Source organism: Trichogramma pretiosum, unplaced genomic scaffold (genome assembly GCF_000599845.2).
Source record: "Trichogramma pretiosum strain Unisexual culture from Peru unplaced genomic scaffold, Tpre_2.0 scaffold44, whole genome shotgun sequence".
NCBI classification, from domain to species: Eukaryota; Metazoa; Arthropoda; class Insecta; order Hymenoptera; family Trichogrammatidae; genus Trichogramma; species Trichogramma pretiosum.
The window spans coordinates 569,742-588,859 of NW_019641632.1; the positions used below are offsets into that span (position 1 = coordinate 569,742).

At 37.0% G+C, this 19,118-nt stretch overlaps 5 protein-coding genes across 13 annotated transcripts; 4 read left to right on the top strand and 1 right to left on the bottom strand.

The window, feature by feature from the left end:
- The first annotated feature begins 753 nt into the window (after nt 1–753).
- Nucleotides 754–2,422, top strand: LOC106652314. Its single transcript, XM_014371204.2, has 2 exons — nt 754–1,362; nt 1,438–2,422. The coding sequence occupies exons 1-2, from the start codon at nt 993–995 to the stop codon at nt 1,884–1,886; spliced, it is 819 nt and encodes a 272-aa protein (XP_014226690.1). The 5' UTR covers nt 754–992; the 3' UTR covers nt 1,887–2,422.
- A 604-nt stretch (nt 2,423–3,026) lies between these two features.
- On the top strand, nt 3,027–8,671 carry LOC106652189 (sodium-coupled monocarboxylate transporter 2-like). Of its 4 annotated transcripts, none has more exons than XR_001339368.2 (15): nt 3,027–3,324; nt 3,380–3,657; nt 3,767–3,926; nt 4,009–4,074; nt 4,187–4,306; nt 4,407–4,561; nt 4,671–4,811; nt 4,902–5,010; nt 5,080–5,189; nt 6,611–6,794; nt 6,859–6,945; nt 7,002–7,183; nt 7,277–7,454; nt 7,518–8,292; nt 8,365–8,671. XR_001339368.2 is itself a non-coding variant. In XM_014370993.2 (14 exons), the coding sequence occupies exons 2-14, from the start codon at nt 3,464–3,466 to the stop codon at nt 7,554–7,556; spliced, it is 1,725 nt and encodes a 574-aa protein (XP_014226479.1). In that variant the 5' UTR covers nt 3,027–3,324; nt 3,380–3,463; the 3' UTR covers nt 7,557–8,671. The 4 variants fall into 4 exon arrangements, 1 of the variants encoding a protein (XP_014226479.1); XR_001339369.2 differs by having other exon boundaries at nt 3,413–3,657; XR_002763474.1 differs by lacking the exon at nt 8,365–8,671 and having other exon boundaries at nt 7,518–7,636; nt 7,708–7,759.
- A 44-nt stretch (nt 8,672–8,715) lies between these two features.
- Nucleotides 8,716–11,428, top strand: LOC106652301 (adenomatous polyposis coli protein-like). The gene is made up of 3 exons (XM_014371178.2): nt 8,716–9,070; nt 9,147–10,064; nt 10,142–11,428. The coding sequence occupies exons 1-3, from the start codon at nt 8,918–8,920 to the stop codon at nt 11,078–11,080; spliced, it is 2,010 nt and encodes a 669-aa protein (XP_014226664.1). The 5' UTR covers nt 8,716–8,917; the 3' UTR covers nt 11,081–11,428.
- A 35-nt stretch (nt 11,429–11,463) lies between these two features.
- LOC106652654 (CCR4-NOT transcription complex subunit 9) lies at nt 11,464–14,889 on the bottom strand. Of its 5 annotated transcripts, none has more exons than XM_014371747.2 (4): nt 14,465–14,889; nt 13,018–13,492; nt 12,543–12,937; nt 11,464–12,466 (listed from the first exon to the last, which is right to left on the bottom strand). In XM_014371747.2, the coding sequence occupies exons 1-4, from the start codon at nt 14,650–14,652 to the stop codon at nt 12,253–12,255; spliced, it is 1,272 nt and encodes a 423-aa protein (XP_014227233.1). In that variant the 5' UTR covers nt 14,653–14,889; the 3' UTR covers nt 11,464–12,252. The 5 variants fall into 5 exon arrangements, with proteins under 5 accessions (XP_014227233.1, XP_014227251.1, XP_014227258.2 ...); XM_014371765.2 differs by having other exon boundaries at nt 14,481–14,545; XM_014371772.2 differs by lacking the exon at nt 14,465–14,889 and adding an exon at nt 14,127–14,326.
- A 134-nt stretch (nt 14,890–15,023) lies between these two features.
- Nucleotides 15,024–18,290, top strand: LOC106652685 (cystathionine gamma-lyase). Of its 2 annotated transcripts, XM_023459312.1 has the most exons (7): nt 15,024–15,103; nt 15,209–15,600; nt 16,574–16,745; nt 16,849–17,407; nt 17,492–17,644; nt 17,736–17,901; nt 17,992–18,290. In XM_023459312.1, the coding sequence occupies exons 3-7, from the start codon at nt 16,605–16,607 to the stop codon at nt 18,170–18,172; spliced, it is 1,200 nt and encodes a 399-aa protein (XP_023315080.1). In that variant the 5' UTR covers nt 15,024–15,103; nt 15,209–15,600; nt 16,574–16,604; the 3' UTR covers nt 18,173–18,290. The 2 variants fall into 2 exon arrangements, with proteins under 2 accessions (XP_023315080.1, XP_014227278.1); XM_014371792.2 differs by lacking the exon at nt 15,209–15,600 and having other exon boundaries at nt 15,041–15,103.
- The last annotated feature ends 828 nt before the right edge of the window (nt 18,291–19,118 follow it).

Consider the following 19,118-nt stretch of genomic DNA (forward strand, 5'->3'; position numbering starts at 1 on the left):
TCCTTACAATTCTGTAAAGTAACTTGAATCAGGCCGCAGATAAAAATTAGCGAAAGACCACGTGCAAAAAGACGCGCCGCGTCTACTCGATGCATTATATAATAATTTTTAATTATAACTTGATCGCTGCGCTCGCCGACGTTGATGCAGCCAACACGATGTCCCAGCAGGAACTGTGTGCAGTCGAGCCGTGAGCGGCCGACGACGACGGCGTAGCATCCCTTACTTGCGTGTTTGTATCGTCGCAGCTGGGTGCTGCTGCTTTTCTCGACACATAATACAGCTAAGAATATCGTAAGCTGCACACGAGCAATTTGATGGATGATGCGCCGAGAATAAGCTATTTTTCACGGCAACGCCGTTACGGAGTAATGTTATAAGCCAGGACGAGAAAAGAAGCCATGATTATTGAGTATACACGGCGTCTGTGCACACAGAGGCGTGTGTCATTACTTTTATTAAAAGGGATAAATCGGCTTGTACGGGCAAACTGATCGTGTTACTTCTTAGAAATAAATCGGTGCATTCGATGCTCTATAATTGAGAGAACGTCATGGATGAAACGTCCTCTCAACCGATGCTAAATAATCCCGAGTTTTTCCATTTTCAACGAAATCGTCGATTGTTGACGATTTCAAAGTGTCCAATTCAAATAATTCGTTAGCTGGACGCCGCGGTTGGTGGGGATATTTTCGCGCGTTTCGCGAAAATTTTGGCCGATCATCGTGCTTTCCCAATGAGTTTCAAATCAGTATCCAACTCACCGTTGTAAAGTCGAGGTCCAACGGAGGACTCGTTTGCGATTTGAAAAGTAGACCCGACGCGACGGCCGTTAATTCTTAATTTTTTTGCTCGCGCTAAACAATTAACGACTTGTTTATTCGAACTACAAGAGTGAGCCGCAAAAGTAATTGTTGATTTTTTCCATTCACAGTGCGATTTACGTATAATCAACGACATAGTCGTGATAACATTCGTACTTTAATAAAGAAATGAGCGTAATGGAATCGAAAATAACGGAACCAATGATGGAAAGCAACATATTCGTTTTACTCAATAAATTCTGTACAGAAACTAATGAATACATTGCGATATACCGTCTAAGTTATATCGCAAACGCGTTGGCAGAGTCTAGCGATTTCTACAATCATTGTCTTGCTTGGTTTTGCTTCGAACAGTACTATCTTTATTTCCAAGGCACTGATTTACTTGTGCATTTAATAATTTTGGCTGTAGATGCGCTTGAGAAGGACAGGATATTGTTAACGTCGATTCATGCCAAATTAGAGAAAGAAAAAAGTTCGCTGAAAAATCACGGTCAAGTTCATTATTTCCAGCGGCGAGCTAGCGACTTATTGATTCGTAAGTAATCGATATACAAAACGTTTATTGGCAAATAATTATAATTTTTTCTGAATTACTATTCGAATTTTACAGACCAACGCGAGCTGTACGAAATGCTGTGCAGGCAATTCATGGTGGTGATGTCGCAGCTCGAGGGAAGCCCTTATCATTACATAGAGTATGATAATGTAGCTCCACCAAACTCTGAATATGATTCGGACTTGAGCTCCAAACAGTCGCAGGAAGAGATTCAGCCACTTAATTTGTCAAAAAAGGAAGATTCCTCAGAACGGAAGTATGAACCTGATTCGAAAGAGTATTTTGCACAGGCATCGGATAAAATTAAGAAGAGGAAGCCGATGAAACAGGTTAGAGTTCGGAAGTATAAATGTTATCCGAAAGAGTATTTAGCTCAGGCATTGCATGAAATTAAGATGGGGAAGCCCGTGCCCCAGGTTATAAAGCAATATACTGAAATTCCCTCGCGTACAATATACGAAAGGTCGAAGAAAGCTCGCGAACAAGCGATCAAACAATTGTGAATTGTTTTACTTTAATTTTCAAGACGATTTAAACATCTTAACGTATTCGTCATTTACGTATTTACGTATCTAATCATTCAGTACATAGATGCTGTGTACGTGTACAATTACTCCTGTATCAATGAGATATTTGTTTACATGATCGTACACGCGGAACTTATTCATTGTATTAAATTTCGAATTTCAATGTTGGCTTGTGAAATCTTTTATAAACAAGACTTTGTAATGTAATGAGAATTTGACATAAAACTTAAGTTTAGATGCCAATCATCCGACGACAAATAATCTCTAGCATCGTAACAGGGTCAACTTTTCCATAAACACAGTAATAGAATTATAATCGTTACGAACGCGATTGATAATTGCATTATTATGCTTTCTAGCGATTTTATATTCTGTTACTAAGACTTTTATAATGTAATGACAATTGTAATTAATTGGAATTAAAAAGGGGGTTATTTTAACCAACATTTTAACTCGCATAAGAAAACAAAATTTTATATGTATCGAGGAAAATAAAAATGAATGAAATTCGATTTAAACTAGCTTATTGTGTTTTATTTTATTTTTCAACAATTACTGGTCTCAATTTAATAATATTACATGTAAAATCCTACACGCGTTAACTCGACTTCTTCTGACTGTTTCTTTAAAAAATACCAAGTAAATATTGCGACGAAAACAATAAAGTCCATGGAACAATATCTATTTCGAAGAAATTAAATGAGAATGAAAAATTATCAAAGGTCTCGTTAATACATGAATTCTCATGAGCGATAGTCTTGAAGAAACATAAATGATAGCCGCACCAAGTTATGAATCAGATCGCAGATATAATATTAGACGTAGCGTATCTGCACTCATAGGCACACACACAACAATAGGACAATCTGGCGACGATCGTGGACAGCAGCACGAGGCGGCAACGGCGGCGTTGAGAGGGCATCCATCCATCTATGTATAGCAGATTGCACATCCCGAGCAAGCTGTGTGTATTGTCGCAATTATTCAATCACTGCACTTTATTGTGTGTACGTGTGCGCGTGTGTCCGAGCGCGCAAGCTCTATCTCGCGCAGCAGCGGCAGGCCCTTTACCGATCGTTTTTGCCGTGGCATAGTGCAGTTTTAGATGCGGCGGCGGCGACGGTGACGACGACGACGAACCACTTTGAAAGATGGCTTTGTTCGCCGAGCTCGAGCGTTACGACTATACAGCTACCGATGCACAATAGATCGCTCGTCCGTGGCTTGATGTTGAGCTTTTCCAGAGCCAGAGGTGGACGTTTTTGTGCGGGATCATTATGTAACCCGGTGAATCGCTGTCTGCTCGATCGAAGAAGATGTCGATGAGTAAAATTCCAAAGAGTGGGTGATAAATGTTTTTCCGAGCGACGTTCGATTGGAGTTGCGAAGCTGACACTTCCGTTCTATAATTCTCGTAAGTTGATTTTCTCACAAACGTAAAATAAGGGTAACATAAAATCGATCAGCAGATTCCGTTGATCTTTTTCGACCGATCGGCTTAGATCGTCCGAAGAATCGCAGCGAGTACAGGACAACGAAAGAAAGAAGAAAAAATGGGCGACTACGCGGGCACGAAGCAGTTCAACGCGATCGACGGCGTCGTTTTCACCGGCATGCTGGGCGTATCAGCTCTGGTCGGCGTTTATCAGGCCTACAAGTCCCGCAAGAATCCCGAGGCCGTCAAGGAGTATCTCGTCGGTGGCCAGAACATGTCCATATTTCCCATCAGCATGTCGCTGATCGCCAGGTACGATCACGATCATTGTACAAATCGTAATCTCTCGACCTCCATCGTATACGAAGCGTCACTCAATCGTCACATTAATTGTAACAATGTATGTCCCGCTAATATTTAGTTACATCTCGGGCATCGCGATACTGGGTTTACCCGCCGAGATGTACGTATACGGCACGCAGCTCTGGTGCATCGTCATCGCCGACTGCTTCGTCTCGCTCACGATGGCCTTGGTGTATCTTCCGGTTTTTTACGGCCTCCAAATAACGTCGTCGTACGAGGTAACTATGATAATAATGATAAAATTAATGAAAGGATTTCGTAATCGTCTCCGACGTCGCGTCTCGTTTATTACATTTGCAGTATTTGGAAATGAGATTCAACCACGTAACGAGAATGATCGGATCGATCATCTTCCTGATAAAAATGGTAAGTCTCACTCTGTGCTCGCGCCCGACGATTTCGCGCGTTTATCCGTCTCGCTCTGTAACTTAATAATATTCCCCCTATGTTTTGACACGTTTATTACATCGTTTTGCAGCTGCTTTATATACCACTGGTCATTTACGTGCCGGCGCTAGCGTTTAACCAGGTCACCGGTGTTAATCTGCACATGATAGCGTCGCTCGTCTGCGCCGTCTGCATATTTTACACGTGTCTCGTAGGTACACTTTTTTTAAATGCATCTCTCGCGCTATATCTGTTCTTATTGAATTGACGATTTGTAAAATGGCTCTTGGTTATTTTTTAAATACTTTCAGGGTGGTCTGAAGGCGGTCGTATGGACGGACACGATCCAGACGATCGTCATGTTCGGAGGCGTGATCACAGTGGCGGTGATCGGTACCGCGCGAGTCGGTGGCGTCGCCGAGGTTTGGAAGCGCAACGTCGCCACCGGACGCATCGAATTTTTCAAGTAAATCATTGACAGTACACTTGAGGGCGTAAATGCTTCTAAAAATTCTTTAACAAAACTCCGCGTATATAATACTTTTCAAGCTTTTGTAACTTTTTGTCGAGCGCAGCATGAATCCCGATCCAACGGTGAGACACACCTTCTGGTCGGTCGTCGTGGGCAACTATCTGAATTGGCTAGCGACCTGCTCGGTCAATCAAGCCATGGTTCAGAGATGCCTGGCGATGCCGAATTTGAGAAAATCAAACATGTTCGTAATATCGATAAATGCAACGATTGGAAAATATATCATATACTCGTGAGACTGCGTTAACAGAGTAAATTTTTTTTCTCATTTCAGTACGATAACCATTATGGCGATCGGTATCATTTCCATCGTTTCTCTCAGCTGCTACTCGGGAATTCTCATTTTCGCCGCTTTCTTCGACTGCGACCCGGTGACAACTAAGGTATCGTCATCGTTCGGTATTCGATTGATCAATTGATCATAATGTAAAATGGAGCTGTTGTTTTTTTAGCAAATACGCAAACCCGATCAACTTTTGCCGTATTACGTGATGGAAATGGCTCAATCTCTGCCGGGGTTACCTGGGCTTTTTGTTTCGGGTGTTTTCAGTGCTGCTCTAAGGTAAGTCAATTACTTTCGGGACCAATATCGAGACGAATTAGCGCAGTTACGTTTTCAATGATAAAATGACTATGTGCCTTTTGGCAATTAGGGATCGCAGTCTTTGGTTGTTTAATCGCTCGAAAAACTGAGATTAAAAGTTGTGAAAACTAAATTTTCAAGGATCCAAATCAAAGTCTGAAAACGGTAATTTTTTCCGAAAGTAAATAGTATATTAATAATCAATAAAATATCAGAAAATTCACGTGATGGCTAGAGAATTATTAGATTCTTTAAAAAAAAGTATTCATTTATTAAATTATAAAACGAGCATCTATGAATTATTTCTTCCAATGGCTCGATGAACAGTAAATATGTGACTCATCAATTGACGTCTTTGATCAAATGTTTCATGGCATTCGTTGCATTTCCTCATCGCTTTATTTCTATTGATTGTGTATAATTTCTGTTTTGTATTGTCTTGAATGTTCAATGACGAATTTGAGTTGTTGGATTCTTGTTTTTTGGGTTCATCATGTACTCTCATGTGCCGTAATAAATTTTTTTTCCATTCAAATACTTTGTGGCATGTGTAACACTCAAAACCTTTTTGGCTTCCGTGGATTCCTTTTTTATGATGTGTCAAAGTTTGTTTAGTTGCAAATGCTTTTTGACAAACGTCGCAAATGTGGTCTTTTCTTCCTTCGTGAACTAATTTTTTGTGTTTCTCTAAGTGTCCCGGTTGTTTAAATTTTTGTTGACACTCATCGCATACGTAGTCTCTTTGTCCTTCGTGAATAGTTCTGCGATGAACTTTCAAGTAGTGTGTTGTACAAAACGCTTTATGACACACGTCGCACACGTAGTTTTTTTCTTCATTGTGAACTGTTTTGCGATAACCTTCGTGATTTTTGTGAACTGAATCACGATCAAGTGCCGAGCAATGTTCACCGATAGACGCCATTATTTTAAACTTCTTTGGACAATTACCACACGTAATTGATTAAAAGAATTTAGCAGTTTTAACTTTATCGATTTAGGTATACGTAATTTTCTGACTGATACTTTTTTAAAAGTACCGAAAAAATTGTATACTCGATTGATATTTTTCAAAAAGAACCCATTTGTGTTCATCAAATACAGTTGAATTTCATGGAAGATAGGGTAACACTACTACTGACCAAGGAAGTTGACTCGAACGTACTTGGCTAATTGAAAATTGTCAGATTGAAATTGTTTTGTTTACATACCGAGTACCAAACTACACGCCTGAATAGTCGAACGAAATGATATTATATGATATCAACCGAGCCGATAAGTTAATATATTTCATAGGCACCATTGTTTTAAATGTTTCTTAGTTCTTAATTTTGATTATTTATAGGGTTATTATACAAAACAGAGAGAATCCTAAATAAAAAATATTTTGTCACATTGCGTAGCACAATGTCGACGGGTTTGAACTCGATGTCCGGCGTGATCTACGAGGACATGATAAAGCCTTGCCTCAAGAGGCCGTTGTCGGATTTAGGAGCGAGCAGAGTCATGAAGCTCACGGTCGTCGTCATCGGGGTCGTTTGCGTGGCTCTGGTATTGCTCGTCGAGAAGCTTAGCGGACTCATACAGGTATAAGTCGAGCTCAACGCGGATCGTTGATTCGGATTATTTTGATAATACGCCGTTTTGACAGGCAGGAAAAAGTCTATCCGGCATAACAGCCGGTCCACTGCTGGGCATCTTCACTCTCGGAATGTTTTTCCCTTCGGCCAATTCTAAGGTACGCCTTATTTGATGCAAATTTTCTTCGCGAAAATTGATGAATCATTTGCACAGGGAGCAATAGCCGGAGCTCTGCTGAGTCTGAATCTCGTCGCGTGGATATCGTTCGGTACGCAGGCCTCCGTGGCCAGTGGACAGATCAAATTCCCCGTGAAGCCCGTCACCGTCGAGGGTTGTCCCGACGCCCTCAAGGCCGCCGCGAACAACGTCACTTTGCTCCTTCAAGAAGCCCATCAGTAAGGAGACTGATTGAATATACAATGAAAAGAAAAAACGCTTCGAGCAGAGATATTTAACAAAAAAAAAAAAATATTTTCTTTCTTCTTCAGCGAGTCGCCGTTTTTCCTCTACAGAATGTCGTATCTCTGGTACACGTGGGTAGGCTTTTTAACGGCCATCGGTGTAGGACTGATCGTTTCTTGGATCACGGGCCCGAACAAGTACAAGCCGGAGGACAAGAAACTTTATACGCCCGTCATTCATCGTTTTTTGGCCGACGAACAGAAGGTATGATATAACGTCATTTAATTAGTGAAATAAACACGAAGTAATTTTTTACTTTGTTTTCAGGAAATATCTTCGGAATTGAAAATAAGACGGGAGAAATGACACAATATCTAACGATAGATAAAAGTAGTTAGTAATAATAGTGAAGTAATTATCCTAGCTGTATAAATATATGGTTTAAGGTAATTTTAATTCTAGAATAAATCATCGATATTAAAGTAAATTAAAATTAATATTTACGACAAATTCATAGCCCTTCGAAATACGCTCGTGACCAGCATGAACAAAGAATTCTAATTACAATTTAAAAAAAATGAAGAAATTAACCGAAACAATTGTTATTTTTCATTTCATACACAATAATCTTAAAAATATCAACTGATATCCAGATAACAATAAAATGGCATTAATTATTTGCACATATAAAATGTCGAAAATATTACCGTAATCGGAATAATTAATAAGTATGATAGTTTTGCATAATACAAAATAAGCAAGCAGCCTACTAAGGCCCAAGTGAGTTATTGGAATGTAACGAATAAATGATACATTTTCATTACTCACATCTGAATGGAAATGTTACAAACGACCTAAGCATTAAAACTCGTTGATTGTGAGCTCATCCGACGCTGTCAATAGGAACTCAGTAATGTTAGTAAACATAAAGTTTGTTAAAAATTAAGAAGTAAAATGTTTTGTTTCGAAATCGTATTATTTCAATTTTTACAAAAACAAGTACAGTAATTATTATATCTTTATATAAGCTTGACATACAGTTTCGAGAAGAAGAGAATATATTCTGATTATTACTTAATTATGTCGAAAGAAATGGATACTAGTGGGTATTTTATTTTCTCTTTTAAAATATCTTTTAATGATGAAAACTCATTACTCTTTTTATCTTTTACAGTGCATATGGTAGTACACTAACCAGTTAGTAATGGATTTTTATTAAAGATCATTTTGAATTGTACGCTAACTACTCTGAGCGATGAGGGACGCCATCTTACGGTGCTCGCGCAATCTTATTTTGTATTATTAGATATCGTCAATTGAAGTTTTTTTCTAATAACTTCGTTTATGTTCACATTTTTAACCTTATAATTACTTGATTTTGTATATTTAAAGACACATCGTCGATAAATGCCGATTTTCCAAAATATTTTAAAATATTTTTAAGAAAAAAAACATATTTCAATCTAACACAGAAGCCGATACAATTTCAATTTTCCGGTGAAAAAGAGAAGGCGCGCAAATTTTTTTATGAATTATTCTGAAACGCGCCAATCTTTTTCAATAATCGCATATTTCAAATGATTTATTTTATTTGGTGGTGGGTACGTACATTTTCGTGACAGTGCATAGCAGGCATCATAACAAACATGTTATACCTTTGACTCGTTGTCAAAAAAAGATGCTCGTCTAATTAACATTAATTAGATTATTAAAGAAAAGAAAAGAAAATGTCAAGGGAGGACTCCCAAACGAGACAGTCGGAGTTTTGTTCAAGTGAAAATAAGTATGAGGCGTCCGATCCTTGGAGATACGCGGAAGACTCCGATGGTTCTGAACAAAACAGAACGTGCAGTTCTCCAGTCGATGAACCTGCTTCAAGTGTACATTTTGTTTTTTAATTTTTTTCAACGCATAATTTCATTTTCAATTGTATGACTAATATTAACATTTTTACAGAAAAATTTCAACAAAACTCATAATGTGAAAGTTCAAACTGATAAATCCACATTGCTTTCATTGAAGCAAGACAAAAGGTTTGATACAAATGTCAATAAAAAATGTGCAAGCAGCAAAGAAACATTTGAAAGTAAAAAGATGGTTTTTACAAGTAATTTTGATGCTAAACAACAGCTCATTAATGAATTAGAACATGTAAAATTGAAAAAAACAGGTCTGCAGTATGATCATGAAAATGCTAGCATCAGACTGTCCAATGATATGAGAGCAGTTAGGGCTTTTGACGAAATTTCTGAAACTGACTCAGATCAACCTACAAACTATTCATGGTGTTATGATGAAACAAAAGCTGGCGATGAATCCAGCATTGATGATAAATTAGGGATATCAAAAGCAAAAAGTGGATACAACAAAGAATCAAGGAACAAAAAAGAAATATTTAGTTCGAGTAGGAGTTTCAAGGAAATTTTCAATTTTTTTAAGGATCGTGATAAGAAAAGATCAAATACTGATAGCACAAAACTATCTGAAGTAGTGGGTCCAAAGTTTTTAAAAATACCTGAAATCCATGAAAGAAAGTCTGAAGCATTTTCCTCATCAGTTCAATCTTCTTCATCGGATCAAGAAAAAGACGTTAAAAACAGAGGTGAATCTGAAATATTTCATCAGACTCCTTTGATGTTTTCTCGGTGCAGTTCATTGGGATCATTAAGTGGATTTGAAATTAATTCAATTAATGATGACAAAAGTTCATTTGTTAGTGATTTTAGCAGAAGAACTAGTGGAGTTGTATCTCCAAGTGAAATTCCAGATTCGCCAGCTCCAATGGTTTTAACCAATAATAAATCACAGACAAAATCTCAGTTGACTTCTTTTGGAACTAAGAAACCTTTACCATCACAATTTGATAAATTCAAGGTGGAATATTCATAATAAATTGTATCTATTCTATTAATTCTTAATTTCTATTAATTTTTTCAATTTTATTTTTACAGAATCCTTCATACTTATCAAGTACAACAGAATCAGCAAGTGAAACTTTAAAAAGGCTTCCAGTAGCAAAGATGAGTATTTTTGAAGATCATCTAACATCATTTAAAGATGAATCAACACCAAACAAATTACATTCTATGGCAGCAAGTAGTTTGAGTTCTTTAACAATTGATGATGATGATGATTGTGATGTAATAAATAAAATCCTTGGTAAAGATAAAATGAACTTATTAACTACAAATCAAATTAAAGTTGATTCCAAAGAATTAGTTCAAGAAGCTACTCTTTCTCTGAAACAAACTTTAAACAATGAATTTTTAAATCTTGAACAAAAAGAAAATGTAGCTGAAGAAGAAAAAAGTGAAGTTGTAGATTTAACGCCTTTTGAAGAACAAATTCTTGATCAATGCATTAGAACTGGAATAGCAAAGTGGATAAAACAAAATGTAACTGAAATAAAACCTTTTAGTTGGGATTTAGGAATAACATGCCATGCTACCCAATCAATATTAACAAGTAAATTAAGAAAAGCCTTAACAACTGAATTGATTAGTGCTAAAATTGAGGAGCAACTGATTCATCAAAGAAATCTCATGAATAATAATACTAGCATTAATAATGATGATAAAATTAACAGATCTAAAAATGAACAGATACCTTATGCTAATGAAGAGAAATTTTCCTCCAATTTGCACAATATAAACAGAGAATTAAATATTCAATCCATTCCTGAGGAAAGTAATGGAAATCAAGCCAATGATCATTTTATCACCTATGAAGAATATCTTTTAGATCAATGCATTAGAAAAGGTATGGCAAAACTTACAAAAAGACATGTGAATGATTTCAAACCATTTAGTTGGGATGTGAATCGAATCTGCCTTACTACAAAAGCTATGATGATTCATAGTTATGAAGATAGCATGTACAGTAGCCATTAATCAGCCATTAATCATTCAGACTATTATTAGTGATAAATTTGGAGTCTACAATAAAAAGTTAATGTGATAAATAAAAACGTAAAAATTAGACTCACAAAATAATGTAGGGTACAAACATTAATACACAGAGAAAAAGAGTGATAAAATTTAAAATATTTTAATACTTGTTATAAAAAATAAAGTGCATGTATGTGATTTTTAGATTTTTATAAAGTCTTCCTCAATTTAGTATTGAACTATCAACATTGTATAAATTCACTCAAATAGGTGATTAGTTATTAATTTTATGTTACATAATTCAGCTTTATTGTTTGAAAAAAGTTTTTTATAAAAACTAATTAATTGTAAAGTTGATTATAAACGTAATAATAAACAATAAAAAATGTTGTAAAAAAAGAGTAAGGTTTTATTATTTTCAAATTTGTGCTATAAGTAAGTTTTGTTGGAAATAAACATTAACCCATAGTAGCTGAATTGTTTACAGTATCTTCTATTTTACATGATGTTAAGAAGCGTTTCTAATTTTTATATTATTTTACAAACTTACAAACATTTCAATTCATATCTTCATGCTATTACATACTCATTGCTTGTACAATTTCTCATGCAATCATGCGCTTATTCACTCTTACACTGGCTAATTTTTACAATTTTTAAACGCCGATAAATACTAAAATTAAACATTCAAATTGTAATCATTGTAATTGTTTTATGTATATATGTTTTATAAATATATACGTATATGTACTAGATATTCTAATTGTATACAACCTAATTTAGTACGTCATGAAGTCTCTAACTCTAATATGTTCTATTTATAAATTAATTTACACACTATTATTATCACAAATCAAAACAATTAAGAAATATTATATTAGCTCACTCCATGACTATGCATTATGTACACATCACATTCAATAGATACGAACTGGAAACTCAGAATAGAGTTCATTTTGCTATTTCTCAATCTTGATGCATAATTTATCAAGTATGTTTAATATCATTAACTTTGATCAATTAATTGATAGAAGTATTCACCAGTACTTAGGATTTGACATTTTTTTAAAAATCTGCTTTTGTTTGGCTTAAATAGGATTTTGCTTATACTACAGTGAAATAGATGCCCAATATAGTATCAATTTCTAAGATTCAAGAAAGCCTAATTAGGACAATCATGATGTAAGTGGAGACATTCCCATAGCTCTGGGATCTTGTTGAACCTGCTGATTGCTCATTGGTAAAACTGTTGGATTGGGAGGACCAGTTTCTAAATTCTTTAGTAACTGGCTCAACCAATGTTCAGTGGATACATCTTCTGACAAACAAGAAGAAAACGTGCCATCTCTTAATTGATCTGGTAGACACTGCCTCAAAGCTAGTAATGCTCTGAAAATATTATATTACATTATTATATTTTATTTATATTAACTTTTAATTAATTAATCAATTAATTTTCATTTACCTAGGGTTATCTGATAACCTCAGATAGCATCTAACTACATGTTTTAACAAACGAGCTGATGGTTCTTTAGCTAATGACAGGACCATTTTTCCTAAAATCATAGCTACATGACTGAATCTATCATAAGTCTGACAGATATAAGATAAACCACTATCATCCAGTAGTATTTTTTGCAGAATAAAAGTTGCCACAGTCTTACTCAATTCTGAACCACTTTCCATTATACGTAAACATAATGGAATGATTTCAGTTGTTAGCAGGAATGTAACAACTTCTTGTTCATCTGTTTTTACTAATGCACCTATCACTCCTAGACTAGTTAACCGAAGATACTCAAAAGGTCTTGTTTTATTAACCGTATGTAAAAATGGGTACAAGAATAATGGAATATGTGCCTAAAATAAAAGAAAAAAGTTATAACATAAAAATACACACCAATAGATTATTTTATTAAAAAATATATTAATATAAATACCGATAAAAAAGCAGATCTAGTGTCCGGATGACTGGCAAAACATTGCAGTAATGCTAAAGCATTACAGACTCTATTACTTTGATGAGCTGTAAGTGTTGCTGGATTAATCGCAGGATATATATTAATGATTTCCTGGAGTAGAGAAGCAACTGTGCCAAATGAATGCCAAAGCATAGGAGCTAATTCTGGGACACTCTCGCGCTTCTTACTCAATTCCAACAGAGCATTCTGTCGAGTTTCTGGATTTGACAATTCTATGATGTAAGTATATAGTTTCTCTCGTTCCATGGCTGCCTGAATAGATTGCGGACTTTGCTGCTTGCTACCCATTTTATTTGTATCAGTTATTTCACTTTTAATATATGAATTGTCTAGAATGTTACTCTTTACAATATCTGATATGAGTTGTTCAAATTCTTCAGGATCTTCACTTGAATATCTGTTTTTGCAAGTAGAAGTTTTAATAACTCCTAACCTGTAACAAGCACATAAATTATTAAATTTATGACAATTTTGGCAAATTGAGACCTTTTTTTCGCTAAATGTCAAGAGAAAAAGTTGTCATGCCGCGTTCAAGTATGAATATTGACATGCCTTATTGTGGGTTAGAATGAAATGTCGGAAAAGTCGAGAAAAGCGACACTGGGGCACTGTTCGTCCGAACAAACAAATGGAAAACGAGCGACGCGACACAAATTGACCGGTTTCGCCAATTTCTTTCAAATGGTCTTTAGCAAGAAGCAACGGAGCGACGCGTTTTTCACGTAAGTATTTTAATTATAACTTCACTGGAGATAGTCTCGAGGTGCACCTAAGATGACTGAGGCCGCTGAAAAAAACATGTACACATAACACACTTTCGGCTGTATCTATATCATAAACGCGCGGCGCACACGTATGCACACACATACGCAGCAGCGCAAATATATTGAAGGAACGCGCGACCGCGAGCGGCCCCCTCCCCCATCGAGACATACACGGTCAGAGCCGGGCTACGTAACGTAATACACAGCGCGTTTATTATGCGGGTGATTCTACACGCGCATTCGGCGAAATTTGCAATCGAAACGATCCCGCGATCTCTGATTGTTAATCGAAAGGATTGTTACTTTTTTAGAGCTGGTGGGAACGAAGAGAGAAGGCATGATTGTAAATCAAAGTCTCGCACGGGCCAGGGCCACGGTACACCAGACGAAAACAAAGAGGCAGCAGTGGCAGAAGGCAAACTCGAGCGTCGAAACCACGTTTCGCGGGCTCGGTCACGTTTCGTTCTCGCAAGACACATCCGTAACATATCCGAATTTTCGAACCGACTTTGAACGTATACGTTTCAACGGTGTTGTACTTCGATTTCACGATCAACAACGATATTGTGCATCGTGATGAAACTGAGTGGAAATTTCGAAGTAATATTGTGAAAAAAATAACAAAGTTAGAGTATAAAAACCTTTCCATCTTCTTACAATCTTCCCAAAGTTTTTCCGCTAATTCGGGATTCAAAACTACTCGCGGTAGTTCGAGCATCTCGTGCATTACATCCCTCGGATGTAGATGTACGTCAGAGTACTTCTCTTGGTACCATAACAAGTAACCCGGATGATGACAGTCGAATGTAAAGTGTACCGGTCCTTTCATCTTTTTCGTCGTTTTTGTCTTGAGTTATTTTGTGTTAAAAGTGATGATTAAAATCAAGTCCTGAGTGCTTTAAAAATGTATAAAAAACGAGTCCTTGGTTCGTGCGATCCTACGCGTGTCGACTGTCCGTTGGGTTGCAAGACGTTTTACGCCACTGACTGGTTAATACGATATGATTTTTTGTCCGGGCCGTTCGGGATCGCGTATAAACAAAAACACCCGTCGTAACTCGCACGGCGTTTGTAGAGCAGTAGTGTCTACTGCCTAAATGTCAACTATATATACGGGTATAGTGTCAGAACAGAACGTCGTTACTCGTTTAAGAGTAAGAAGCAGCCGCCAAACAATTTTATAGGATCAATATGATTCCCAGTATTTTTCAATTCACAGAAAAAATAAAGAAATGTCAATTCGAGATCTATGTAGTTCTACATGATCGTATCTACTAATGGTAAGTCTTCGTAAAACTGTAATTATTTTATCATGTTATGTATTATTTTATTAATTTATAGTTTATTATGAACTAATTAAAGTACGAATAATTTATGCAAAATAGGGAAAAATTTCTCATTTAGAAGTCATCATCATCGCTGACTCAAATGCACTGCTGCTCCCGCGGGCAGAAATTAGCGCGATGTGTAAAGTGACGAGTCAACTTTGAAATAAGAGCTCTACATTATGAGCTTTGTAAGTACGCCGGGCGTACAAACACACACACACACACGCACAAACAACTCGCGCATGCCAATAGAAACATCTTCTCCTCGCCGATGACTGTAATGTTCGCACATTTGTCAGTTCAGTTCAGTACGAACCGAGCTTGAGTGAGCAGCAAAAAATAGAAGACAAAAAAGTATAGCTTCTTTGCGATACTCATCCGTGCCTTATTAGATACAAACAGAGTAACGCTTTCGCCGAGCTTCGCCAAATATTTAAACAGTCGCCGAGGTAAGGCATTTGTTTGATCGTTCGTTTAATAACCGTACTTTTACCTGAATGTAATAAAAATAAATGCAATTCAAGATATGATATTCGTGCCAAAATCACTCTTCTTTTATGCAATTTTAATAAAGCCCGGTGAATTTTTCATGCTTTAATAAATTATTTCTAATGGATATTCTCACCAAGTTTTATTTTACCATAGTCTCTTTTCTTAGCGCAGCATCGACCCACGTGTTTCGCACTTCCTTTCGCCAAGCCATCTATGCAAATTTCAGCCCTCTATATAATGTACTCGGCGCTTGTGTACCTTCACGCGTACATAAACCACATGATGCAATATCGATGTTTCGAATGTTTTTGAGCTTTCGCAATATCTTTTCCCTATGGATAACAAACGCAAATTTTTTTTTATCGACATTTCGATAAAGTAACGCACTTATTTTTAGACGCTCTCAATAATCGAAGTTAGTAGCGTTTTTAAATTTCAACCATTTTATTCGCGGTATTGTTAATGTTTCGTGAAGTAAGAAAGTGTAATTTTCAAAGTTTTAATAAGAGCATTGTAACAAGCAAGAGTTGACTTGTATCGCAGTGATCGTGCACTATTGCGGTATCTTGTTTTTGAACTTCAAGTTACTCAAAAACATGAGTCAAAAAAATAATGACGAAATAGATGATCGCAATTTCTAAAATCAATACTTACTGTTGATTGTTCAGATAAATGCGAAAATTTTTCAAAATTCGGGTTTAGCCCATGGTATAAAACTACTAACTTTTTAAAGAATGTTGCATCATTACTTTTTGGGTCTGTCTGTACATCTAGACTCCCATTTCCGTTTGGTTTCAGCCGGCTTCATCTCGTTGGATCGATGGAACTTTCCAATAAACCCGATCTCTAACGGTGCGCCGCTCGATTGCGTGGGGCTTCGTCTAGACACAAATAATGAGATACATAATCTTGAAAACTTTTCGCTTTCAGAACTAAAAGAAAAAAACAAAAACAAAACAAAATGCCGGCAAGCAACGAACAAGGCTTTTCCACGAAAGCCATCCACGCGGGTCAGGACCCTCTGCAATGGAGCCACGCATCGGTCGTGCCACCGCTCGTCATGTCGACGACGTTCAAACAATCGGGGCCAGCTCAGCACAGCGTTAGTACAACAAAAAAATATTTTTTATCCATCGTTGCATATTATGCACACGTATGAATCGCGACGATGTCTCACACCCGCGCAATTATGTTTATACAAACAGGGATACGAGTACGGCCGCAGCGGCAATCCGAGCCGTAACTGCCTGGAGACGTGCCTGGCTGCTCTCGACAACGGCAAGCACGCCGTCGTGTTCTCGTCGGGTCTGGGCGCCCTCACCGGTCTGCTGGCCATGCTCGAGACGGGCGACCACGTGGTCTGCGGCGACGACGTCTACGGCGGCACCAATCGCTTCTTCAAGCGCTGCGCCTCCAAGCAGGGCATCGAGACGTCCTTCGTCGACGCCTGCAACGTCGACCACTTCCTCGAAGCGGTCAAGCCCAGCACCAAGATGATCTGGATCGAGACGCCGACCAATCCCCTGCTCAAGCTCGCCGACATCAAGGGCATCTGCGACAAGGTCAAGGCCACGAGGCCCGACATCATCACGGTCGTCGACAACACCTTCGTCACCTGCTACTTCCAGAAGCCCCTGGACCTTGGCGCCGACATATCCATGTACTCGTTGACCAAGTATATGAACGGCCACTCTGACGTCATTATGGGTGCCGCTATCACTAGTCGGGATGATTACGCAGAGAGATTGCGATTCATCCAAAACGGTGAGTTTTTTTGCATAAGAACGCTTGACGCTGTAATCGGCTGTGTACCCTTTATTTACTTTCGAAATTATTTTCTTTTCGCAGCAATGGGAATCGTTCCCTCTCCCTTCGACTGCGCCCTGGTAAATCGCAGCTTGAAGACTCTGGAGCTGAGGATGCAGCAACACATGAAGAACGGCCTGGCCGTGGCTAAATTCCTCTCCCAACATCCATACGTAGAAAAATGCATACATCCTCGTGAGTTTCGCTGAAAATTATTGGTCAAAAAATCGAACCAGAGCTTATGACGATAATTAACCGATTTTTCTCTCTACTGCTTTTTTTACAGTTTTCGAATCTCATCCCCAGCACGAGCTTGCCAAGAGGCAGATGTCCGGCTACAGTGGTATCATTTCGTTTTACATCAAAGGCAACTCAGATGTTTTCTTGAGGTCCCTGCAATTGTTTATCTTGGCCGAATCACTGGGAGGTTACGAGTCGTTGGCTGAGCTTCCGTGAGTATTACACACGTGCACAACGTTTGTGCCGCTACTCGCACGACGTGTCATTTTTGATTTTCATAACAAAAAAATTTGTTTACTCAGGTCCGTCATGACTCACGCTTCGGTGCCTTTGGAGGAGAGAGAAAAATTAGGAATCACAGACAATCTCATTCGATTATCGGTGGGAATAGAGAACGAAGCCGATATAATTGGAGATTTGAATCGGGCTTTGAATAGCGCGATGACGGTCAAAAGCAAGCAGAACAACGTTGTATCCGAATAATAATCGACGTTGTCTCGATCATTTTTAATATTGTTTACATTCTGATTTTAACTTCGTATAAAAACGATGCGATTTTTTATCTAATAATTTATCGATATTTGTAAAAAAAAAAAAAAAATAGAGTGGCGTATTAAAAAAAAAAAGTTTTATACTTATACCAGAAAATTTTGCTATATTTCGTTTTTTATCCTAATTCAGTCTACAATCTACTAATCGATAATCCACAATTATCGAGAGCACTCGACACAGATGATTAAATCAATTTTTCTTATCATTTTCAACGAGTTAATTATTATTACTTATAATATTAAATAAATGATTAACATTAAAAGATCCAAAAATATCGATTAACTTATTAAAGTTTAATTAGTCATACATCTCATTTAAGATCAATTATTTATGTTTTGAGAATGCTTTTCAAAATGTTTTTCAAAATGTATTTCAAAATGTATTTCACAATGTTAAATGATTAATTCATAAGAAATTTTACATATAAACTGAAAATGTTCAGTTTGGTAAAAAATAAAATCGAATACAAATTATTTTAACTGGAATATCTCAATGAAAAACTGAGATTAAAAAAAAAACGTGTGAAATACATCGCATTTTCTTTGCTTCTTTCATAATTACGATGATTGCGAGCATAGGACTTTATAAATAATTCACTGTTAATTTCAATACTGTAAATGGGTCAATAATATCAAAACAAACAATCAAGTTTTCATGAAAAATCAAAACAATCTTGATTTATCGTATCGAAATTATTATCAGTAAAATAAATGATGAGAGTGTAAATTCTGCGGTCAAAATAAGCCGTAATATTATTAATTCGCGAACGCAAAAGTATAATAACGCCATCCCTGTACAGAAAAGTATCTTTTTGAACCATCTTTCTGTATTGGGACGACGATACATATAGGATGAACATTAGAAGAATTTATATTGA